The 23,394-nt window shown below is 53.6% G+C and overlaps 9 protein-coding genes and 1 non-coding gene across 10 annotated transcripts; 7 read left to right on the top strand and 3 right to left on the bottom strand.

Moving 5' to 3' along the window:
• Nucleotides 1-21: 21 nt before the first annotated feature.
• BZA70DRAFT_137350 (uncharacterized protein) lies at nt 22-1,728 on the bottom strand. Its single transcript, XM_064909611.1, has 2 exons — nt 1,583-1,728; nt 22-1,505 (listed from the first exon to the last, which is right to left on the bottom strand). The coding sequence occupies exons 1-2, from the start codon at nt 1,598-1,600 to the stop codon at nt 252-254; spliced, it is 1,272 nt and encodes a 423-aa protein (XP_064768705.1). The 5' UTR covers nt 1,601-1,728; the 3' UTR covers nt 22-251.
• Nucleotides 1,729-2,727: 999 nt separating this feature from the next.
• BZA70DRAFT_246995 (uncharacterized protein) lies at nt 2,728-5,196 on the top strand. Its single transcript, XM_064910647.1, has 4 exons — nt 2,728-3,191; nt 3,242-3,754; nt 3,832-4,047; nt 4,105-5,196. Exons 1-4 carry the CDS (start codon nt 2,751-2,753, stop codon nt 5,005-5,007), a joined length of 2,073 nt encoding a protein of 690 aa, XP_064768706.1. The 5' UTR covers nt 2,728-2,750; the 3' UTR covers nt 5,008-5,196.
• A 2-nt stretch (nt 5,197-5,198) lies between these two features.
• BZA70DRAFT_276762 (alkaline ceramidase) lies at nt 5,199-6,904 on the bottom strand. The gene is made up of 3 exons (XM_064912348.1): nt 6,611-6,904; nt 6,306-6,394; nt 5,199-6,224 (listed from the first exon to the last, which is right to left on the bottom strand). The coding sequence occupies exons 1-3, from the start codon at nt 6,673-6,675 to the stop codon at nt 5,503-5,505; spliced, it is 876 nt and encodes a 291-aa protein (XP_064768707.1). The 5' UTR covers nt 6,676-6,904; the 3' UTR covers nt 5,199-5,502.
• Nucleotides 6,905-8,035: 1,131 nt separating this feature from the next.
• Nucleotides 8,036-8,109, top strand: BZA70DRAFT_t36. The gene has a single exon. It is a non-coding gene; the product is annotated as a tRNA-Ala (tRNA).
• Nucleotides 8,092-11,589, top strand: BZA70DRAFT_276767 (uncharacterized protein). The gene is made up of 3 exons (XM_064912349.1): nt 8,092-8,963; nt 9,019-10,097; nt 10,154-11,589. The coding sequence occupies exons 1-3, from the start codon at nt 8,406-8,408 to the stop codon at nt 11,559-11,561; spliced, it is 3,045 nt and encodes a 1,014-aa protein (XP_064768708.1). The 5' UTR covers nt 8,092-8,405; the 3' UTR covers nt 11,562-11,589.
• A 564-nt stretch (nt 11,590-12,153) lies between these two features.
• Nucleotides 12,154-15,515, top strand: BZA70DRAFT_294768 (TATA element modulatory factor 1 TATA binding-domain-containing protein). The gene is made up of 2 exons (XM_064914467.1): nt 12,154-14,038; nt 14,090-15,515. The coding sequence occupies exons 1-2, from the start codon at nt 12,470-12,472 to the stop codon at nt 15,371-15,373; spliced, it is 2,853 nt and encodes a 950-aa protein (XP_064768709.1). The 5' UTR covers nt 12,154-12,469; the 3' UTR covers nt 15,374-15,515.
• BZA70DRAFT_276770 (uncharacterized protein) lies at nt 15,501-17,431 on the top strand. Its single transcript, XM_064912350.1, has 2 exons — nt 15,501-16,048; nt 16,104-17,431. Exons 1-2 carry the CDS (start codon nt 15,675-15,677, stop codon nt 17,146-17,148), a joined length of 1,419 nt encoding a protein of 472 aa, XP_064768710.1. The 5' UTR covers nt 15,501-15,674; the 3' UTR covers nt 17,149-17,431.
• BZA70DRAFT_276776 (mitochondrial ATPase inhibitor, IATP family protein) lies at nt 17,432-18,174 on the bottom strand. The gene is made up of 4 exons (XM_064912351.1): nt 17,803-18,174; nt 17,714-17,743; nt 17,548-17,636; nt 17,432-17,492 (listed from the first exon to the last, which is right to left on the bottom strand). The coding sequence occupies exons 1-4, from the start codon at nt 17,932-17,934 to the stop codon at nt 17,471-17,473; spliced, it is 273 nt and encodes a 90-aa protein (XP_064768711.1). The 5' UTR covers nt 17,935-18,174; the 3' UTR covers nt 17,432-17,470.
• Nucleotides 18,175-19,150: 976 nt separating this feature from the next.
• Nucleotides 19,151-19,983, top strand: BZA70DRAFT_299043 (14-3-3 protein; the record flags this gene model as incomplete). Its single annotated transcript, XM_064914640.1, has 2 exons — nt 19,151-19,214; nt 19,268-19,983. The coding sequence occupies 2 exons, from the start codon at nt 19,151-19,153 to the stop codon at nt 19,981-19,983; spliced, it is 780 nt and encodes a 259-aa protein (XP_064768712.1).
• Nucleotides 19,984-20,490: 507 nt separating this feature from the next.
• On the top strand, nt 20,491-21,296 carry BZA70DRAFT_276783 (CTAG/Pcc1 family). Its single transcript, XM_064912352.1, has 2 exons — nt 20,491-20,633; nt 20,778-21,296. The coding sequence occupies exons 1-2, from the start codon at nt 20,611-20,613 to the stop codon at nt 21,157-21,159; spliced, it is 405 nt and encodes a 134-aa protein (XP_064768713.1). The 5' UTR covers nt 20,491-20,610; the 3' UTR covers nt 21,160-21,296.
• The last annotated feature ends 2,098 nt before the right edge of the window (nt 21,297-23,394 follow it).

Below are 23,394 nucleotides of genomic sequence, written 5' to 3' on the forward strand. Positions count from 1 at the left end.
CTCTCTCTCGCTGCACTCCTCTGCTCGTTGATTTAACCACATACAGCATCGTTATAAGCTGCTTATGCATGCGAAATGAATTGAAATATGTGCCGTCTATTCGGGATATGTACAAAGGGGTCGTGACTGGCTGGACATACAAATATACAAAAGTAAAAATCTAAATAAAAAAAGAGGGAGATCCAACCAACTCGCAAACCAACAGATATGATACACAGTTTGCTATACACATTACACACTCTCCGAACTATTTAGCAAATGACACAGCACCCTGCGCTCTCGATCCGACTCCTTCGCTTGCCCTGGTTATCTCTCGCACTTGCTGTTTTTTGTATATTTTTCTCCGGCACTGTCTCCGCCGTCGGCGATGGCTCGTTCTCCGCACTATTGCCTGACGAGTGCAGTTGCAACGAGTGCAAGTGCAGCAAGTTCAGATGATGGTGATGGTGCACCTGCTCGGCTGGGGCAGTAGGCGACCGCGCGACGGCGTGGACTACGCTGCCTGTGTTTGAGGTGTTTGACAGTACTCTGCTAACCGCGCCCGAATGTTCTGACACGCCGTCGTCGTCGTTGAGTTCCTCGGTTTGATCGAGAGGAGCAAGGCCGAGTTCAGCAGGAGCGTATGTATCTCTCTGTGTGTAGGATAGAGAGCGGTGGGCGGGTATGCTGAGCGGGGATATCGGGCGGTCGGAGGATAGATCGTCGTAGTCGTCGTCCTCGTCGTCGAGATTGGTCTGTAAAGAGAGCTGTGGTCGGTCTGTTGGAGAGTCAACGTCTTCAAGAGGGTATTGACGTCGACGGGAACGTGATTGATGGTGATGATGACGGTGGTGCGGGTGGTGGTGGTGATGATGATGATGGCGATGATGATGATGACGATGGCGCGCAGGATTACCGCTGCTACCCTCCGCGACCGACAAATCCTCGTCGTCCTCCTCTTCGTCGTCAAGAGACTCGAGACCTTCCTCGGAGGTCTCGTCTATACTGTCGCGGGGAGGCTGTGAGTAGGAGAGAGAGCGGTGCGGGTATGTCAGCGGGTGGTCAGCAATGAGCGCGTTATTGTCGTTGTTGGAGATCGACGAGGACGCGATGGCGGAGATGGCAGCGACGGCGAGCGCGCCGGCGGCAGTAGCTGCCGCGGACGCAGAGGCAGAGGGTGAGGGTGAGAAGGGGTCGAGTTGTGGTGAATGCTTTGAATCAGCAAAGACACAAGGGAGTTGGGATGTTGGAGTAGGCAGCGAGCGCGAGCGAGGGCAAGAACCCGAGAGCTGGACGTCTAGCGACGGACGGGGCGAGGATATCGGGGACTGGGCGGCGGCTATGTGGAAAGAGGACTGGCGGTCGTTGGAGATGGAGAGCACGGGAGAGGTCGCGGCGGAGGAGGATGACTGAGGACGGGAGCGGCAGGAGGAGGAGGCGGTCGAGGTCGCGGTTCCTACTCTGCGGAGGGAGAGCGAAGGGGCCGGGGCGACGACCTGGCGGGACCAGGACTCGACGTCGCGGTACTGCATGGTGTTAGAGGGAGGAGAGAGGAGAGAGGAGAGGAGGTGGGGAGGAGAGGAAGAGGAGGAGGAGGACGTACACCGAGGGAGGAAGTCATGGCCACGCGATGAGCAGACGCGTAGTGGAGAAGTTCAGCGAGACGAGAACAAGCTGGAAGTCGAGAGACCGCAGATATAACAAGAAACAAACAAACAACAGTAAACCAGAGACTACGAACAATAGCGGCAAACGGAGAAGAAGAAGAAAAACAAAGCAGAAGATCAAAAGATCAAGTTTTTAAGCCTCTTGCGCATCGTCGTGGCCTCGGAAGGTCGGCTTTTTGGGAACCCCGAGATATTACGTCATGGCCGCAGATGCTCTCCCGCGCTGGTGCAGTTTCTGCAAGGTGTGAAGTAGTTTTATTGATGTATTATTGTTCTGTATATCATATTGTTATTGTTCTTACTGTTTGCTATTATTTGCAGGAAGAAGGGAGGAAGTGCAGGAGAAGGCTGGACGGGTGCTGTTGAAGCGCCGAGTTTCGCCGACCGCGCGTAATTCTCCGACTCAGTTTTCTGGCTCATCTGGTGTTCTCGTCAGTTCTCGTTATTTGAGGTGTTTGTTGTTGTTTTGTTTGCTTTGTTTTATACTGGTCGTAGTTGCGGTTGTAGTTGTGGTTGTGTTGTAGTATTCTACTCCCTACATGCACTTCAATACTCAGTCTTGGCTCTCTATTAGATATTAGAATAGATATAAGACACCCCCAGGGCTCATCAGCAGCAATTACAAAAGGCAAACAAGCACGACGACAAGCGAATTAACCACCGGAAAGACCTCCGTCCGCGAATCCTCGGTCGTCTCCTTCTCCTCCCCAACTCTGTCCGCAGCCGACTCCCGACCCGACAGACCCGGACCAGACCATCTCTGCTCGTCCGTGCTAACCGAAATAGACACCCGGGTTGGCTCTTGCCGAGGCCGCTGTCTGTCTTCTTGTCTTCTTGCTCTGCTTCTGCACCTGCTCTTCTGTCTTCTTCTTTGTCTCCTCCCTCCTCCTCTTCTCTTTGTCTGCTCTTCACATAAACCGCGCCTCCGCCTTCGTGATCCTCGCTCTCTTAGTCGGTGCGACTCTCGCTTCCGAAAACTTAATTCATTATGTAACACATCACATAATCTTACCCACGTGACCCTCTATTTACCTCACGCCCTCATCCCAAACTAAATCAAAAGTAAATAAACAACTCCCTCACCATCCCCACCCCACCCGCACAATGACCGAAGACCGGCCAGCGACCCCCACCACGGCCTCCGCGACCCTGACCCCCAGCCAGTCCCCGGACTCGGCCGCGCGCAGGGCCTCCTCGCCGGCCTCCTCGCCGTCGCTCGCATCCTACGACACCATGACCGCCACGTTCGCGGTGCCGTATCGGGCGTTCACTGCCCCTGCCGATTCGATCTTTTCGTCGGCGAATGCGTGCGTGCGGTGGAATGATCCGCTGATTTCAACACAGCAGCAGCAGCAGCGGTCGTTTGATAATTTGGCGGGAATTCGCAAGGTGGTCGCGGAGATCAACGACGACCTGACACTCTCTGTCTCGGCTTCCGTCACTGTTGAGAAGCGATTGGCAAAGTCGGCCATCGTCTCTCTGAGCGGGACAAGTGCTGCTGTTCTCACCAGTCGCGCTCGTATTCTACGTGCTTACTATGACATTGTAAGTTTACTTTTTGCTTCTGTATCAAGAGTGCGTGTCTGACAACGCAGGGCGTCAAACACATCGGCATCGACACCTTCCAACTCCTCGACAAAGACGGCAAGCTGCAGACCGCGGTCGCAGATCAACTAAACCAAATCGCGCAATACACCACCACCTCCATATTCGTCGTCACCGCCCTCGATCAATCCCTGCGTCCGCAAAACCCTTCGCCGCAGGACGCTCAGGATATCTGGAAACCATATCACATTCTCGCCTACGGTGATCTCGAAAGCGTCGCGTACGCAAAGACCCGTTTGAGCTTATTGATTGATGATCTCAACCGCTTGTTCATCGACCGGCTCTCGATCCCGCTCTCGCTGCATTCGTTGCTGGCCGGCCGCGACTGCGAAAACTTCAACAAGATCGAGGCAGAGACGAATACTAAAATCTATGCGCCGACGCTGTTTCCTGGCGTGCACGCCGCAATGGACAAGTCTTATCCTCGACGCGACTATGACGAGCTCTACATATCTGGTCAAGAGGCGGACGTCGGTCGGGCAATCGATTTTCTCAATGACTTTGTATGTCTTACTTTTCTATTTTCTTATGTTTGGCAGACGTGGCTTATGTTTGGCAGACGCTAACTCTGATCTTGTAGATCTTACGGATACCGGCATACAGTAAAGAATTCTTGATTCCTGTCAGCAAGATCGACTATCTCTTGCTGCACTGGCTTGACCGGCTCGAAGAGATTCTGCGCAAGAACGCGGCGTTCATTCAATTCCCGTGCCTGGGTGCTGCAAAGTCGCTCGTTCGGGTTCAGTGCTCTTCGCATATCTTTGTCGAGAACACTATACGCTTAGTTGCAAAGTTGGTGAGTCACTCCTTTCTTTTATTTCATAAAGATCGACAACATACTGACATGATGTAGACTACGGAGATATACAATGCAGGATACTGGATCCACGAAGGACGCGCGGACGAGAACGGCATGCTAAACCAACCCCGCTCGCTCCCACCCGCTGCCGCAATCAACGAAGCGCTCGAGCGCGTGTCTGCCTCGTCGATGGTCGACATCACCTTTCTCCGCGGAACCTTTGAAGTCAGCGGCGACGCCGAGGCCACAAAAGCTGCCGTCTCGCAAATCCGCGGCCTGCCGTTCTGGCCGCAGGACGAGCACCAGGTGCGGTTCCGGCTCGAGCTGAGCGTCGACCAGCGCGAATTCATCGCCGGTAAGAAAAACGGCAAGATTAACCGGATCATGTCTACCTCGCACGTCTGGATCCGGTTCGTGCCGTTTACCGAGTATAACTTCTACGTCGAGCTGGCGGCGGCGGACTACACTGCGGCCTTGTACGGTATCCAGTTGCTGGAAGAAGAGCTGCCGGCCGAGATCTCGTTTTACGTGCCGGAGATGTATCACCGGTCGATCATCGGGCCTAGCGGACAGCAGATCCAGCAGCTGATGCGGAAATATAACGTCTTTGTCAAGTTTTCAAACGCGTACGAGCAAGCGCCGTCGCTGGGAAGTGATCAGTCGTCGCAGCCATCCGACGCATCCTCCTCCTCCTCCTCGTCAAAGATCGATAACGTGGTCGTGCGGTGCCCGTCGAAGAACAAGGATAACCTCGAGCCGGCGAAGGAAGAGATCTTTGAGATCCTCTCCTTTTTGAAGAAAGGAGGTCTTCCGGCTGGTGTTTCCGCGACCGGCGGCAACGGCGCCGCTGTGAATGGGTCTGGCGGTGGTGGTGGAGGTGCGGGCGGGGCAGCGGGGAGGGCTCATCACCCGCATCACGCGCATGGGTCTCAGGCGGGATATCTCGTTAGGCGATGATCTTGCTATTTCCTATGGTTTAATAAGACTAGAGTTGCTTCGTTGATGATTGCTGGTTTAGTTTATGCTGTGCTGTGTTGTGTGGGAGCAGAGCGCGGCGATGGTGTAGATAGGTTATGTCTATGTAGCGAGAGATGTAAGAATATCTATAGCTCAATATATCTGGATTGCACTCGCGGTGATGACTACAAATACACCAAATAGCATAGAGCATACTCTTTTTTTCTTTAATACTGGTAATCACAGAGCAGGAAGAGAAGAAAACATGGATATTTTAAACCAGATCGATTCGGTTGGTTGCAAAGAGCCCCAACGCAAACACGCACGCGCGCAGCGTATACAAGTAGAAACGATACAAAAAGACGCTAAACCTACGCGGCTTCCCAAAAAGCAAAACGAAAAACTATACTGAACTCATAAGGAAAGAATAGAATAAGAGAGAAGAGTGGAGAGAAAAGAAAAAGAAAAAGAAAAAAAAGGAGGGAAGAGAGTGGTCTAGTTGTTCTTCTTCTCGCTTTTGCTGTCCTCGACGGAAGGTTTTCTGAGATTGACGTGGGGAAAGACGCCAAAGTCCCAGATGTAGACGTAGTCCTTCTGGCGGCCGATGAGGCAGACGCGGAGGTACTCGAGGAAGACGAGGTAGTAGTACACGCCCAACCCGGTGAGGATATGCCACCATCCGTGGAGCTCGAGGAGGAAGCCGAGGGGCATGCCGACGGAGCGGCGGGCGGAGCGCAGGGAGTTGCAGAAGTGGATGTCGATCATCCAGAGGCCGTAGCCGGAGAGGAAGGTGCAGATGCCGATGATGACTGTTTTCCACATGTCCTTGCGGACGAGCGGGTCGTCGATCTTGGTGACGATGAGGTAGAGCGAGCGGAAGAGGACCATGCCGGTGAGGACGGCGTAGCCGGCCTGGTGGATCGTCGGGTCCTTGAAGTAGAGGTAGACGGCCGTGAGGGTCGATGCGCCGACAAAGATGTAGATCCCGAGGTAGACTGTTTCGCGCTTCGAGCGCGCGTAGGAGAATACGGCCCAGGTGGGGATGCAGGTCGCGTAGATCATCGGGAGCTCGTCGAGCAGCTGGTACTCGTACTGCAGCGTCATGTGGAAGAGCCAGGAGCCGATGCCGACGAGCGAGAAGCCCAGTGCGGTGAGGATGAAGCGGGTCTCGAGTTTTTGTGTCACGGCGTTGATCACGGAGTAGGCAGCGAGCGCGACTGTGTATTTTGTTAGTGTTGTGAATTTTAGCTGGGGGGGGGGGGGGGGGGGGGGGAAGAACAAGTCAGAGGAGAGCGTACTGAACATGCCGTTGGTGACGGTATTTACCGCCTCGGCAACATAGGGCGAGACGACATAGTTCTCTTCGCACCAGTCGATGGTAGATGTTCTGGGAAGAAAGCAAGCATGTTAGCATTGACTAGAGCAAGAAAACGTTGCGGGCTTGGCGAGCTGTGGAGAGGTGGTTTGCGGACGACGGCGGCGGCGGCCGTGGGTTTCAGACCGGGAAACGGGCCGGGGTATGAGACGGTAGCCGATGCGCCCGGAAGGGATGCAGTGTGTGGAGGCAGAGCAAAAAGAGAAGAAGGAAAGACAGGATACACACCTAGGGCCCCAGAAACCGTCGCCGGGAGGCTCGGGGTAGGCGACGGACCACGGCTTGGAAGTCATTGCAGGGCGGGCTATCGATTGAAGATGGAGGGGTGCGGCGTCGGCAGGCGCGGATCGGGCGCGTTGGGAAGAAGGCGGGGAGAGGTTTGCGGTGCGAAAGAGCGGAGGCGAGCGAGTGCGGAAGGGCTGTGGAGAAGAGCACAGCAGGTGGTGGAGAGAGAGAGCAGAGGAAGAGAGCGCGGAAGAAGAGGGAAGGTGAGAGTGGGAAGGAAGAGCGAGAGAGGTTGTGAACGAGTGAGTGGTGAGCGGAGGACAGATTGCTGGCAGATGTGGCGACGTGGGCGGGCGGGTACGCGGAAGCAGCGCAGTTAACCGCGGTACCCTATCAACCACCGGCTGTGGATTCACAGTCCGCCCCCTCGCAGCGCAGTGCAGTTTTGAGTGAGAAGGATTGAATATGTCGGTAGGATATTCTACAGAATAAAGATTGAGATGCTACTGCTGCTGCTGCTGCTGGCGACGAGCGCAGGCAGAGGCTCGCTATCGGACCGGAGATAGAGGAGAGGCCACTATAAATAAGCCCAAACCGATTAACTGATTGATTTCTGGATGATTTCTGCTCCTCCATCCTTGGCTTATTCTAAGATTGTTTATCCTGCGATTATTGTACATTCTACAATTATCTACTCAGAGTGAAGATACTGCTGCTGCAATCAGTCAACTTCCTCTGCTCACGCACCCCGGTGCAGGACGGTGACTGGCCGTGGACGCGTACTTGGACCTGCTACTTGCCATCAAAACCTTAGATATCCGCCCGCCCAACCTCCAACCTCCTACTTCTCACCGCCAAACCCGTTGATCTCGCGCCGGGCCACGGCCTGCCTCGCGCCTGCCTCTAAACTGCGCATCCTGAGCCTCGGCATCTCCTCTCCGCCGCCGTAATCACCGCTCGCTCTCCCGCCTGCGCAGTGTGCGTGCGTTTTGTGTGTGCGTGCACCGCACAGTCCACCCATCCACCCGTCGATGCGGTTTCTACCGCCATCCGCCTCCCGCTGCTCGCCTTCTTCTGTAACAGCCCGAGTGCGCCCCTTCGCCCCTGTTCATCTCTTCGGTGCGTGAACCAAACTATCACTCTCGTCGCTCTGTCCTTCGCGTGAGCTGCAACGTGGCTCTGTGATGGTTTACACATTGAATAGCACGTGATTTTGAAGTACTGTACGTGCAGATGGCGATCCTAGTAGACTTGTACTATACTATCTCTCAGCCGTGCTTCTAGTTGCAGCAGTCGCATGCTGATACCAGCAATTGCACAATTCTGATTGACCCGTAGGCTGCCAACCCTACAAAAGCAGTCTGGCAGCCAAAAATACTTCATACGAGAGCAGCTTACATAGGTCACTTTTTCATTTTTTGATATATCGGGCATGTAGTGTAGTTGGTTATCGCGCTCGCTTCGCATGCGAGAGGGCTCCGGTTCGATTCCGGACTTGTCCAAAATTTTTTTTTGCTAACTTCTTTGTCAATTGTTTTTTTCCGAATCGTTATTTATACTAGCTACATTGACAGAAGTTGTGTATCTCTTTTGACAAGAAATCCAGCTCAGAAAAGGGATTTAACGCGTGCGTGTAGCGGTGGTGTACTCGCGTCAGATTAGAGTTTCAATTTCACCGCTTTTCAATTTACGTCCTGCCAGACTTTTGATCGGCCTCACCCTTTCAAGCCCATCACTCTGCGACTCAATTACCTTGAGTGTTTGTTGAGTAGTTGAGAAAGCTGCGATTGATACGAGGATGTCGTATGGGACGCGGAGACGGGCGGTGTTGTCGCCGGATTATGTATGGCTGTTAATCTACTCTGTCGGCGACCGGTCGCGGATTCCAGCAAATCGTCTGCTCGAGTCGAGTGATCTCAATGGACTGGCGAAGAAAGTGATTACCGACGACATATACAAACCAGTCTCAAAGTCTTTTTTGACATCGTCATCAGAAACGACGGAGCGGAGACCGGTGGCAGCAAGATATTTCTCTTCGACACAGGAAAAGACGTTTTTCATAGGCGATTGCGTCGCAGTTGATATGGGAATCAAGAGGCGGTTCTACGGCGTGATTATCGGGTTCGCGGGCGACAATGACTTTGAACTGTTCTCTGCAAAAACTGCTGCGTGGACGGGTGGTGAGGATCGCGAGGACGAGGAGGAGAGGGATGAGATTGCGGAGGCGGATGCGATCGCGGGTGTGGATCGAGATGGGCAGGTGACGAAGAAGAGGAAAGAGATGAAGGTGCATGTTCAGTGGCTACTGGCACGGGATGAGCTACCGAATGGATGGCGTGTCTGCTATGATCATAATGTACGTTCTCTTCCAACTCTTCTAAGACTGAGCAATGCTAACTCTATATACGCAGCGGGAACTCTTTGCTTCGGAGGAAACAGAGTGGTTACCACTTTCCTCGCTCGACCACGTTATCTCAATCGTCTCACCAACAATGTACGAAAACATGTACGGCGGCGGCCACGCCTCCCCGGCTTTGAAAACCGATCCAATGTGTTATCAGTGCCACTACGCAGTCAGAGTACTGCGTCGGGAGAACTGGACGGAGAAAAAGGAGAAGGTGGTGTCGGCGCCGTTTGTGTTTTCGAAATTTGACCGGAGGAATGAGATTGAGAGGTGGAGGGAGTATTTGCGGAATACGCTCGCGGAGAAGGCGCGGGAGATGGGTGTGGAAGAGAGGAGGGTGGAGGAGGGAGATGCTGGAGAGAGGCAAGATGTGGAAGACCCCGATGAGCCAGAATCACAATCAGAGTCAGAGGCAGAGTCAGAGGCAGAGTCGGAGGCAGATGCAGATGCAGAAGTACAAGCGGAAGGAACACCGACAATACCCCCAAATCAGCGAAGAATAGCGACAAAGCGAAAAACTGCAGAGCAAATAAATGCAGAGAGAATGACTGCAGAGCAAACAACGACAGAGCCAAGAAAGACAAGGCAAAGAAAGGTAAAGCGGCCAGTGGGACGACCTCGGAAGATACCTCTTGAAGGTGAAGTTGCAACTCCGACGACTGTCAAAAGAGGGCCAGGACGGCCTCGCAAGGATGGTACTATTACTCCTGCGGTTAAACGAGGGCGCGGCAGACCTCGCAAGGATGCTATTACTACAGAGGCTGTCGAACCCGTCAAACGGGGGCCTGGTAGACCTCGCAAATCTGTCTCTACCGAACCCCTGACACCTACCAAAAGCAAACCGTCTGATGATCCTCAGTCAAGCCAGAAACGAGGTCCAGGCCGGCCGCGAAAGAACCCTCTACCGGAGGCTTCGACTTTAGCAACACCGGAGAAGAGAAAGGTTGGTAGGCCGCGCAAGACAGAGGAAGGGGTGGAAGGCACGCCTAGGAAGCGCAAGGGATCGGAGATTTTGACGACGCCGAGGAAGCGGGAGAGGTTGGCGGATAATGATTCACCGGGATCCGAGTTCCGCACACCAAAGAAGTGAGTCTTCTGTATGCTTTGAAAAAGAGGTTAGAGTACGAGCTAACGCTGGATAGACAATCGTTTACGCCGCTGCCGCGACGGATGGTCGATACCCCTACGCAATCGAGTCCAGTGACACCCCACGTCGTAGCGCGGTCGCGTCTACATGTGGCAGCAGCGCCAGAAGCACTCCCCTGTCGAGAGCGAGAGTTTGAAGAGATCCAGACCGCGCTAGAGTCTGCAATCATGGAGGAGACCGGGAGCTGCGTGTACGTGAGCGGGACGCCGGGGACGGGCAAGACGGCGACGGTGCGATCAGTGGTGCGGTTTTTGAAGGAGCATTTCGATTTCCAGTTTGTGGAGATCAACGGGATGAAGATCACGCAGCCGACGCACGCGTACGAGATGCTGTGGGAGGCTATATCGGGGAAGAACACGTATGCGGGCTACGCGCTGCGGTTTCTGGACGAGGAGTTCAGCGGGCCGCCGAAGCTTGTGACGAAGCCGGTGGTGGTGCTGATGGACGAGCTGGACCAGCTGGTGACAAAGTCGCAGGACGTGATGTACAATTTCTTCAACTGGCCGAGTTTGCCGGACTCGAAGCTGATTGTGGTTGCGATTGCAAACATCATGGATCTGCCGGAGCGGACGCTGTCGAACAAGATCTCGAGCCGGCTCGGGCTGACGCGGATCCAGTTCGCGGGATACACGCATCAGCAGCTGCAGGTGATTGTCGAGGAGCGGTTGAAGGGCGTGCAGGGGAACATTGTGGCGCCGGAGGCGATTGAGTTTGCGAGCAGGAAGGTCGCGAGCGTCACGGGAGATGCGCGTCGGGCGCTGGATATCTGTCGACGTGCGGTGGAGCTCTCGGAGCAGGAGAGTGTTCCTGCGATTTCTTCAACGACGGCGACTGATGGCGCACAGCAGCCGCAGCGCGCGCATCGAGTCACGATCCAGCATATCAGGAAGGCGATCAACGAGACGACTTCGTCGCCGGTCGTTCAGTTCCTGTCGTCGCTGCCGCTGACGTGCAAGATGATTCTGGTGGCGCTGATCCAGCGAGCAAAGATCAGTGGCGTGGCGGAGAACTCGGTCGATTCAGTGCTGGAAGTTATGAATTTGAAGTTGCGCAACTTTGGCGGGTTGGCGGCGTATGAGGGGTTATTATTCGGACCTACGGATGCGTACGGACAGATGGGTGTGGGTGGTGAAGAGGAGGTTGGGTATAGAGCTCAGACGAAGAAGTACGTGCCAGGCGAGGTGCTGCTTGGTACGGCGGTGCGGGTGAGCGACGGGCCGGTGACGCGGGTGCGCGGGTTTGAGCGGGGGATCGCAGAGTTGGTGGAGAGCGGGGTGTTGCTGCAGCAGAACGGGCGGAGCGAGCGGCAGCAGAGCAGGATGAGTCGGATCAGGTTGAATATCCGAGAGTCGGATGTGGTTACTGCGTTGAAGGACGATGGCGAGGTCGGCAGTTTTTTGTAGATCTAATTGAAGCTGCTGAACAGTTGATTATCTGTAGATTATTTGTAGATTATTTGTAGATTATAGAGTTGCCAATTGGCGAGGACGGTGCCGCATGGGCTGCGGCAGAGGAGGTGAAGCCCAGCGGCACAGACAGGAGGTTTTGAAGGTTGGGGGTGCGTGGCGGAATGTTGTGATGAGAAGCGGAGGCGGAGGATGACGCGGAGGGAGGGGAGAGGAGGGAGGTGAGGGAGGGGAGAGGAGGTGCAGGATTGTGCAGTGCTTGATGCGAGGGGCATGCAGGGGAGGAGCGCGGGAGGGTTGAGGAAGGTGATCTGGGGGAGGGTGGGAGGGGAGTTGGTGATGAGTGGGTAAATAAAGAGGTGTTTGGTTGAGTAATTGAGTGAGTAGAAGACTGTAGAGAGAACAGAAGAGAACGTAGGGAGAAGGCAGAGAGAGGAGAAGGTGCTTGGGAAGGTGGACGTTGGTATCAGATATCAGAGCGGGATGGTCAGTTGTCGCTACGCTCGATATTGAGCACATTCAAACTATTTACAAACATTCAATTCCACACAAAACAGTAGATTCAGCAGAATATCATCATCATTATTATCATCATCATCATCATCATCAGCATCAACAGCTGCTGCAGACTCAGCATTGAGAGAAACAAAGCCGGACGCTGTGCGGCCACAGAATACGACGAAGCCAAAACTCTCCTGGCTTCGGCTTCCCTTCGACGCTTCTGCCTTTGCCAACTTCCTCCTCTTCACCACCTTCTCCCCGTCCTTTCCGCAGCAAACAGCAGCTCAGACCCGCAGAAGCATGCGCAGACTCCTCAATTAGACTGCCTCAGACCTCTGTTCTTCATTCACCCCTCCTCTTCCTCATATCTCCCCTCTGCTCCGTGCTGCACCTACTTCTAAGTCATGGCTGCGCCCGCAGACGACGGCGAACAAGACCCTGTCGCCGCCGCTTCTTCTCCTGCCCCGCAGCCTTCCTCACCACCTCTTGATTCTGCTAATCGCGAGTCTTCCGAACCTGCTCCTGCTTCTGAGCCCGTCGCGCTGTCTCCGCCGTCTGCGCCCACGAAGCAGGACGACAAGGACGAGCGGCTGCTGCAACAAGGTCAGCCCTCCGCCTCCGCGTACGCGATCCCGTCCATCTCTCTCGACCGCCCGACCCCCGTTCTCTCTCCACCGCGCTCGTCCTCGCCTTCCCGCGTTGCGAAATCCCGGTCGCCAACCAGATCAGCCGGGCAGCCCACCTCCTCGTCCGCCGCGGCAACAAACTCATTGTCCGGTTACCAATGGGGCACCTTCATCAAGCGTGCCGTGAGCACAGTCGAGCAATCAATCGATAAAGTACTCGACCCTGCGCTTGCCGAAGTCACCCGCAGCGGACAATCCGACCCCGTCTTGGTGCCGCCCGCGCAGCCCACCTCCTCTACGACTCCTACGACGAACACAACCTCCACCGGTCGCATATCGATGCAGCAGCGGCTAGCGCTCGCAATGCAGGCTCAGAAAGCATCTGCGGCGGCGTCTGCGACCTCGCGTGCGCCGTCAAGTGACCGCGCGAGTGCGGTCTCGAGCAGTACAAGGGAATCACTCGACGCCGACGAGTCTGATCAACGACAATCAGCCGAGCGGGGTAGGTCGCTCGAGATCAAGGACAGCAACGACGCGATGGAGGCCGTGGCGAGCAGCAGTAGCAGTATCAACGAATCTGCTGCTCCTGCTGCTGTTGTGGAAAACAGACCTTCGGTTGAATACGCACCAAACGAATCACCGCTACGACTCGAACTCACGCAGAAGCAAGAGGAGCTGCAGAATTCACTCGGACGGATTAGCATTCTTGAAGAAAAAGTAAAGTATCTGTCTAGCCAGCTGCTCGACTATACGCACAAGAACCGGCAGACCGGTGCGATTGATAAACGACTGGCGGAGAAAGACGAAAAGATTGGACTGCTGATGCAGGAAGGCGAGCAGTTGTCCAAAAACGAACTTCGGCACATGTCGCTGATCAAAAAGCTACGCCTGGCCGAGCGCGAGTCCGAGCGCGCGGTATCAGACGCGCAGAAGCGGCAAGAACGCGCGGAGAAAGAAGCCAGCGAACTTCGCGACCGTCTGCGGAAAGCGAACGAGATCGAGCGGAAGCAGTCTGAGCGGATCCGGCTGCTGGCAAAGTCCGACTCTGAGGTCGATATCCTCAAGCGCGAGCGGGATTCGCTCAAGGCCACGATTTCGAATTTGCGGGAGGAGCTTGCGCATGCGAATTTGTTGGCCGAGGACGCGATTTCTAAAGTGCAGTCGGATGCGCTCGAGAAGGAGAGAGCGCGCGCGGACGGGCTGCAGCGCGAGTTGGATGAGTTTAAGGCTGAGCAGGCGATGGAGCGGGAACGATTCGCGCTCGAGAAGTTTAATTTGCAGTCGAAGATGGATCGTGAGGCGGAGAGGGCAAAGACTAGAGAGCATGAATTGAAGGAGGAGATTTCGGTGAGTACTACCTCTCCTTACATACTTAAGGTACGAGCTAACAGCAGACAGAGCCTGGAACATAAACTTGAACTAGAGCGAATCCACGCCGAAGAACTCTCGGTGAGCAGCTCGGACGATTCACATGCGAAGCTAGCACGACAGATTGAGACCTTACAATCGCAATACTCGATCGCGAGCGAGAACTGGCAAGGTATCGAGGCGGCCTTGCTCGCGCGCATCTCGCGGCTCGAGAGCGAGCGCGACGAGCTTCTGAAGCGCGAGACGGCGCTGAGAAAGAAGATCCAGGAGGATACCACTCGGGCGCGGCAGTTGCAGGAAGAGTCTGACCAGAACCAGACTGTGATTGGCGATCTCGAGGCAGAATTGAAGTTGCAGGTCGAGGTCGTCAAGTCGCTGCGCAGCCGGATTGATGAGGAGACCGAGCGGTCTGCGAAAGCGATTCGGGAGCTCGAGCAGGACAAGATGGAGCTCGAGCGCAAGCTGCAGGAGGAAGAGAAGCTGCGCCGCGAAGAAGCTACAATGTACATGACGCGCTCGCCGCCTCCTTTGTCGCCCGTGATTTCAAAGCGGTCGGGAATGGGAGCGATGGATTCGTTCCCGATGTTTCCCACCACCAGCGGCGGCGGCGGCGGTAATGGCGGCAGGGTGTTCAACTTGTCGCGCGAGTCGTCGTTTAGCGAGATTAGTGGTTTCGGATCACTGAACGGAACCGCGCCGTCTATGATTTCGCACCGGCGCATGTCGCGCAACGTGTCGATGCCAGCGCCGAACACCTCGCTGCCGACGTCGCCGGCGATAGGAGGGATCACGCCGACGATGTCTGCGAACGCGTCGTTTGCGTCGCTGAACGACGCGGCGTCGTCGGCTGATCTGCCGCAGCAGATCAACCTGCACAACGCGCTGCTGTCGGGCGACGACAGTAACAACAACTCTGCGTCGGGCAGCGTGCAGGGCGTCGACGATATGCTCTCGAACGCGTCGACTGCGATTGGAAAGTCGTCGTCCGAGCGGATGTCGTCTGTGATCCGGCGGTTAGCATCCGAGCTCGCGTCCGCGAAAGAAGAGCTCTCGATCATATCGAGGGACCGCGATCAGGCGCGCGAGGAGACGGTGGAGCTGTTGCGCGAGATCAAGCAGAAGCGGGACGTGGAGAGCGAGTGCGCGGAGCTGCGGACGCAGTTGGAGGAGTTGAAGGTGCGGGAGCAAACCACGCTGGAGATGTTGGGCGAGAAAACGGAGCGGGTGAATGAGTTGCAGGACGACGTGCAGGATTTGAAGATGATGTATCGGCAGCAGATCCAGGAGTTGATTGAGAAGATTAATGAGAAGTAGATGGTGCTTCTGTGTGTCGCCATAGTGTCTGGTAGTGTCATAGTTGTCTAATTGCATTGACTACATTGTAGCATTTTGGATATTGTTTAGTTGTTTTAGATAATCATTTCGGTTATTGGTATGTAATCAATTAGTCACCAACCCAAACCCAACGCCCCCTGAAAAATTGAAGGCTGAAAAAACTGAGCGAGAAAAAAATTCCCAAAGCCCAGCGACTACAGTTTGGGATTTTGTTGTGTCTCTGCAGTGCGATTTATTGAAGCTCTTATACAGCAGCAGACGAAGAAGAAGAAGAATAGAGATGTCGGACACGCAGGAGATTATGCTTGTCGATGCTGAGCAGCAGCAGGCGGGCGAGAGCCAGGATTTGAAGAACTACGTTGCGTCGGTGGATGCGCCTATTGCGCTGAAATACATTGCCGCGGGCCGGATAGCGCAGTCGGTGGTGAGCGTGCTTGTGCGGGAGATCAGCGAGCAGAGACTGAGCAACGTGTTTGATATCTGCGCGGTGGGGAATTATCTGGTGGAGGAGGAGTGTGGGAAGATTTTCAAGAACGTGGAGGAGAAGGGGGTTGCGAATCCGACGTGCGTGGACGTGAATAATTGTATTTGGGGGTATTCGCCTGTCGAGCGGGAGAATGCGTATGTCTTGACGAACGGGGATATCGCAAAGATGTGAGTTGTTGTGTTGTTCTGTGAAGGAGAGGGAAGGCTAACGAGGTTAAAACAGCTCCCTTGGGGTTCATATCGATGGATATTCGTCCTTGGTGACGCACACTTTGGTTGTGTTGCCTACTGTGCCGGTGCTGGAGCAGACGGCGCCTACTACCGGCGTTGTTGCGGACGTCGTGTGCGCGACGCATCTTGCTACCGAAGCCGTGGTGACGCTGCTGGGCACGACGCTGCAGCACGCGGGCACGCCGTCTGGCTTTTTCGGCGCCCGCAAGGTGAACGGGCTGCGGATCAAGGAGGTTGTCGAGAACGTGGCGAAGGCGTTCAAGGTGAAGATTTTGCCGGGCTCGCAGGTGCGACGGATCAAGCGGTTTTTGGTCGGCCAGGATACCGTGCACGAGGTCGACGTCAAGGGCTATGCGTGGGGTGCGCTCTCGATCGAGGAGGCGACTGATGATCCGGAGGAAGGAGATCTCAAGAAACTGATTGACTCCGAGGCCGCGCCGGAGCTGGGTGAGGCGTGGGTGGTTGATCTCGCAATGTGCAGTTTCTCGGGCTTGCAGGCCGACCTCAACCCGCGCAACGAGTTCCAGGTCTCGCGGCGGACAATCAAGCCCCACCGCGCGCTCAAGCCGACGATCTTCACGCGCGACTACAGCAAGTCGCTGAGCATGAAGCTCAAGAGCGCGCGCGGCGTGCTCACCGAGATCGACAACCGCAAGTCGGTCTTCCCGTTCCATCTCTCGGCGCTCGAGACCGAGGGCGCGCCGCTGGGCGTCGCGGCGCTGGTCAAGATGGGGATCTTGTCGCCTGCGACCGTGTTCACCGTGCAAGGCGCGCCAGGCACGCCGGTGTCGTCGCGCACGCGTACGACGGTGCTGCTTGCGCCGTCGGTTAAGTACGGCGGCGAGCTTGTGCGTTTGAGTGGCGGCGAGATTGCGCCGTCGTGGGTGCATAGCGAGTACGAGATCACCGATGCCGAGATCCTGGAGCTGCTGGATGAGAAGCGTGCGGGAGTGCGGGTTCGGAATATCGGGGCGGTGGAGCTTGAGGTGCCTGCTCTGGAGGGAGAGGAGGAGGATGCTGCTATGGAGATCGAATAGGGAGAGAAGAAAAGAAAAGTTGGAGTTTTGTTTACAGATCTATAGATGACAAAAGTCTTTTACCTCTTTCTGCAGTTCAGGAGAGAGATGGTTGGGTATATCTTTGTACGTTTTATTTGAGTGTTTGTATATGTTTGTAAATGTGCTATGTAATTGTGGTTTCCGGCATTACGTGCGTTTTTTTGTTTGGGTTTACATGAACATTATTTCTGATTGATTGGTCGAGTAATGGATGATCTTAGGAGTAAGACAAGTAAATAGAATAATAAAGAGAAGAAAGAATAGATTTGAGAATGGTTGTAGACTAGACTAAATGATGCATTTACTTCTTCTCGAGGTCGTTGCTGGAGCATAGTCAGCGTGTGTTACTTCAAAAGATCAAATGGCAAGAGTACTTACAGGTGGTTCTCGATGGTGTCGAGGTGCTCGCGCTGCTTCTTGAGGGCCTCCCGCAGAGCCTTGAGCTTCTCGGCCTCGACCTGTCGGACCTGTGGAGGTGTTAGCATGAGTAGTTGATGTGATCGGCCAGCTGTTATGCAGGTGATGTGGGATCGGGTTGACATACGTAGAGGTTCTCCTGGGCAGCCTCGCGCTTCTACATGATCAACAGAGGTTAGTTATGAAGTAATGCAATTGAACAACAAGAGATCTGACCTGGAAGCTATCGCCTGATTTCTCACCGCCAGGACGGACGGAACCGGTCGCGCCCTCGGAGGAGTAGGCGCGAGCGAAGAGACGGGCGACGGGTGCGCGACGGGCGGCGATACGAGAGACGGAGGAGATCATTGTAAATAAATGTGTTATTCTGGTTGAATTGAGCAGGAAGTTGGGGATAAAAGAAGAGCAACTGCGGAAGGAGCCAAAAGTTCTGTTGAAGTCGGGAGGCCGGTGAGCGGTCGGTGGTTGGCTGCTGGCGCTGGGTCACGGGTGGGTCACGGGTGGGTCACATATGCATGACTGACTATGCGCCGTTGCAGAGCAGCGCTGGTGCTGAGTATTAGTTTGATTGTATTATATGTTTGTTATAGTAGTCTATAGCAGTATTTTAGGCAGAAAATCAGGGACTCTTGAAAGAGAAGACGGGCGTGGAGAGGAGGAGTGCATAAGTGCGTAGCCACTCCACACTTACAGTGTCAACAGCACACAAACCGCTGCTCCGCGACGGGTGACGGGGTCAGGCTCCACTCCACCGCTTCCTCTCCTGGCTCACTCACCACAACCCTTCGTCTTCCATCTTCACTTCCTCACTTCTTCCCGCCTCCAACTCCCTCTGGTTCAGGTACGTTGGTCTTCTGCTCTGTCTTCTTTATTCTCTCTGTTCTTGTCCGCCTCCCGCGAGCTCCATTGCCCTTGCTTGGAGACCCGCGGAGTTGTCCTCGTCCAGCCACTGTCGTCATACGGCCCTTCCCCCTTCATGCACTCCATCCCGCTTCTTCTCCTCGATCGTTCAGTTTCTGCTGATTTGCGTGCTCTGATGCTCTTGTCACCCGCCGGATCGCGCAACGATCGTGCGGTGGAGGCGCGTCGGTCGAGTGTTTGTTTGTTTTGCACCGCCTCACTGGGGGACCGAAAGAAAACCACTCCTGCCTTGATCTGGACAGAAGCTCATCCTGCGCCGATCAATCCGTCCTGGATATTGAATATATTTCTGGTCGTGGCTGGGTTGGTTTGGTTTGGTCCTCTGTCGGGCCTCGATTGGATTGCTGTGCGCGCTGGCGAAAATTCCGGCGCCGGCGATGTCGCTATGGCTGATGACGCACGCACGCCCGCGCTCTTGACCGACTACCACCCGATCCCGCGGTCTTTTTTTGCAAATTACAGAAGCGCGTCGGTCTGCGTTACTCTACATCTACATCAGCAGTCTTTGGTGTGCTGGGCATTGCATGACTGGACTTTTGCGCTGCGCATTCGACGCGTGTGATAGCAGGCGGCACGGGCGGACCGGACGGGAGGGATTAGATTCTGGAGTAGATTCTGACTCTTAGTTTAGATATTGCGTAACATGACTTCCCGAGAAGATTCCGTGTACTTGGCCAAGCTCGCCGAGCAGGCTGAGCGATACGAAGGTGAGTTTGTAGAGTTGATACTATGTTGATGCAGTTACTAACAAGTTTTATAGAGATGGTGGAGAACATGAAGCAGGTTGCTTCTGCCGACGAGGAGCTGAGCGTCGAGGAGCGAAACCTGTTGTCAGTTGCGTACAAGAACGTGATTGGAGCGCGACGCGCGTCCTGGAGAATTGTGTCGTCGATTGAGCAGAAGGAGGAGAGCAAGGGCAACGAGCTCCAGGTTAGCTTGATCAAGGAGTACCGCCAGAAGATCGAGGAGGAGCTTGCCAAGATCTGCGAGGATATTCTTGCTGTTCTGGACGAGCACCTTATTCCGTCGGCCAAGACTGGGGAGTCAAAGGTGTTTTACTACAAGATGAAGGGCGACTACCACCGTTACCTGGCCGAGTTTGCGGTTGGGGACAAGCGGAAGAACGCGGCGGACGAGTCGCTTGAGGCGTACAAGGCCGCGTCTGATGTGGCGGTGACGGACCTTCCTCCTACGCACCCGATCCGTCTGGGACTCGCGCTCAACTTCTCTGTGTTTTACTATGAGATTCTAAATTCTCCGGACCGCGCGTGCCACCTGGCCAAGCAGGCGTTTGACGACGCGATTGCGGAGCTCGACACATTGAGCGAGGAGAGCTACAAGGACTCTACGCTTATAATGCAGCTGTTGAGGGATAACTTGACGTTGTGGACCTCTGACATGACTGAGGCCGCGCCGGCCGAGCCCGAGACGGAGGCAGCCGCGGCTGCGCCTGAGGAGACGGCGGCTCAGGAGTAACTTATATACCATATGCTTGAAGCGTGTTATTTTTCCTTGAATTTTTATCGTCTAGTTTTAGTTTAGTTCACAGGCTCGTTCTTGCTTCAGTTATACTCTAGTATATTTGTATTTTCCTCAGTTTGCTTTTCTTTTTTTTCTTTTTCTTTATATCCTTGCTTGATCTGTTTTAGTAGGGTCGAGAAGGGATTTTGTTTTTACTATTACTTCAAGTTATTGACGAGCGAGGCCGTGGTGAAATGACGATTGCAAAAGTGATTATCGTCGATGACGGTTGTCGTGGAAGCAAGCGAAATGTGTATGTATGGCCGATCAGTGTATTTGAGCGATTATGAGTGTATCTGAGAGCTTTCTTTCTATTTCTTTTTATTCTATAAGTAAATAAATAATCCAAGCTTATGACTACAATAGCAGAGAAGAAGAGTATGAGTAATAAGTTACATAAGCGCAGTTCAACTCTAATAATAGGAAGGGTTTGGAGAGTTTTTTTTTCATATCGCGTTTGAGTGAGGAGTTTTAAGTAGTGCGGTGATCCAGATCAGTTTGATTTTGTGTATATTCTTTTTCGAGGAGGAAGATAAAAGGAGAAATAAGATTGAAGAGAAGAAGAGAAGAGAGATTGAGAAGATGATGATTTTGCCTAGTAAATTGTGAGTATTGTCTTTTGATACGTGATGGTATGAACAGTGAGCAGAAGAGAAGAGATGAAGAGAGCAGGAAGAGGAGGAGAAGAGAAGAAAAAGAGAAGAAGAAGAAGAGAAGAAGAAGAAGAGAAGAAGGCTAACAGCAATTAGAACACTGACGATTCCGTTCCCGAGCTACAGATACGCGTCGCTGGCGTATAAAGCACTTTCGCCCGACCCAGTTCTGAAGCCGGATCAATTTGATTTGAAGATGAGCGTGCTGCCGTGTCTGTCCATCGACAGCAACACAGTCGACAGCAGCAGCAGCAGCAGCAGCAGCAGTAGAAGCAGCAACGGCAGCGAGGAACAAAGGACAGCAGCAACAGCAGTGACGAAGCTGGTGGTTGAATTCGCAGCGGCGACGGATCGCGTGCTGAGAGTTGGCGTGAATGGGTTCTTTGAGAGTTTGATTGTTGTTGTTGAGTGTTTTAATGCGTTTGAAGGGGATGGCGACGAGGGGGTTGTTGATGGGAAGCCTGTTGTGTTTGAGTAGGAGTGTGTAGTGTGGAGGAAGTGTATATTATGGCGTTGGGTTGTTTGTTGATGCATTTTGGCGTTTGTAGCTGTGCTGCTTTGGTAGATGTATTTATAGTTAAAGATCTACATAAATCGTTACTATTTACTATCTACTACTAGTATTCTGCAGAGGTGGATGTACTTTTGCAGAAAGAGTATTTTTTATAAAGCGGTGAAGCGGCGTGCGCTGGGAGTAAGTAATAAGAGAGTAAATGAGAGTAAACCGGGATTAAAGACTGTCTTTTCTGTGAATATTATCCCTCGTCTGGTGTTGTGAATTACTTGTTATTACTTCTAGTAAGTTGTAGTGTTATTTTAGTATTTTTCTAATCTTTTTGAGTATTTTCTAGTATTACAAAAAAGTAGAAGCAGTGCAGTATATAATAAACAACAGAGGCGCAGACATCATCGTAATCAATCAACAGCGTCAAGACACCCGCAGCATTCACAGATCAAACAGAGATCAGATAAAGCTGCTTACGCAATGCCCAGACAATAGCCAGGACACATAATGAAGAGAGCGAGAGGGAGGCCGGCGGCGCGATACCGCGTTTGTCAAGCGGCGCGATGCCGTCTGGTTGTGTTTCGGTTCGGGTGCAGATCGGTTGGAGATAGTGAGTTGAGTACTGAATACTATGAGGAATAGTTATTAGATGTGTATAGTTGTGTTATAGTTGTGTTATAAAGAAGAGAGGTGCATGCGATAACAACACTCACAATCCCACAACCTCCGAACTATGACCTATCGACAACAAGAAGCAACTCCAGATAGCATAATGTACCATACCAAGCTTCGCACGCGTTCAAGCTTCGCCCGGGCACAAAACAGATTAGCAAGCGGCAAGACTGGAGCATGGCTGGTTGCGGGGTTCAGGGCGGCGCTGGTTTGGTCTACCGACGACACGGCGGACGACAGCAGCCCACGGGAGGGTGGAACTCTTTACGTTATAGTAGTGTTCTAGTGAGCACTGTTATAATAAGAAGGAAGATCTGATGACTCCGCCGCATTTCCCGCCGGAGGCATTGATGGAACTGACAATGGTCTACTCTACTTGATCTATAGTATGTCTGTAGCTTAGTCTATGGACTACAGTTCTTGCTATCGCTATCAACAACAACAACCTATCAATGCAAGCTGTAGACAAACACACGGACGAGCACAGACGGCAGCAGCAATCTGAGAATAGAAAGGTTTACAGCCAGGGCTGAGCTGAGTGAGGTGAGAAGCAATGCCGTGAAGTAGTAGAGATGATAAAGCCTGCCCGATTAGTACTCCACTCTTCCACTCCCCCCCCCGATCCCAGCCCATAAACACAAATCTGCACTACAATTCCAGCATCTCCACCCTACCTCCACTCTATCCAAACCTCTCCAGCCTTATCCAACCCGCGGCCGACGAGCAGCGCGTTTATCGGGCCTGTTATCGTTATCGCGGAGACCGAGAACTTTAATAAACCGGTGTCCGGCGAGGGTTTGGGTTTGAGATATTGCGATTTAGGGCAGCGATAGCACGCGAGACGTGATCGGCGGAGGAGTAGAGAGAGATAGTAGAGGTGTTGTTGTTGTTGTTGTTGATATGAGACTGAGAACAGATATATAGAGAATAGTTAAGCAGAAGGTACTATGCATGCTCAATTCAAGACAGAGATGCATAATCGCGGGCGTTGCGGCTATTCACAAGCAGCGAACGAACCGGTTGGAGACAGAACGAGAAGCAGAAGCAGAGCTCAGGCCAGCCGGCGTTGAGTTGGTGAGTTGGTGATGAGTGAGCAGTTCGGGCAGCTGCTGAGCTGCTAACAACGAGGACAGTGCACCGGTCAAGAACGAAAGAACTGGTTCGACCTCCGACGCTGAAGCTCCTCTTTGACTCCCGTCGGTTCGTCCGCCGTGCGTTGGACTCTCCCGGCTCGAGGAATATTTCTCTTTATGTTATTTCCGGTCTCCTCCTCTTCCTCTTCCTCTTCCTCTTCGTCTTCCTGCTCTCTTCTGCTCGTTCCTGGCTTCTTGTTTCCCCAAGTGTGTTGTAATTGACCTCTGCCGTGCCTCCCTCTTCACCACCACCTCACTCTTCAGTCCTCTCCTCCTCTCCTCTCTGAACTGCGCTCTTCTCACCAAGTCCTTCCTTATCACGACCCCTTCCGTCACTGCCTATCTACCACTACCCAACATACATAATGTCTTCCCTTTCCCGGAGAGCATGCTACAAGTACGT

This window comes from Myxozyma melibiosi (assembly GCF_037950935.1).
Source record: "Myxozyma melibiosi strain Phaff 52-87 chromosome Unknown BZA70scaffold_4, whole genome shotgun sequence".
Classification (NCBI taxonomy): domain Eukaryota; kingdom Fungi; phylum Ascomycota; class Lipomycetes; order Lipomycetales; family Lipomycetaceae; genus Myxozyma; species Myxozyma melibiosi.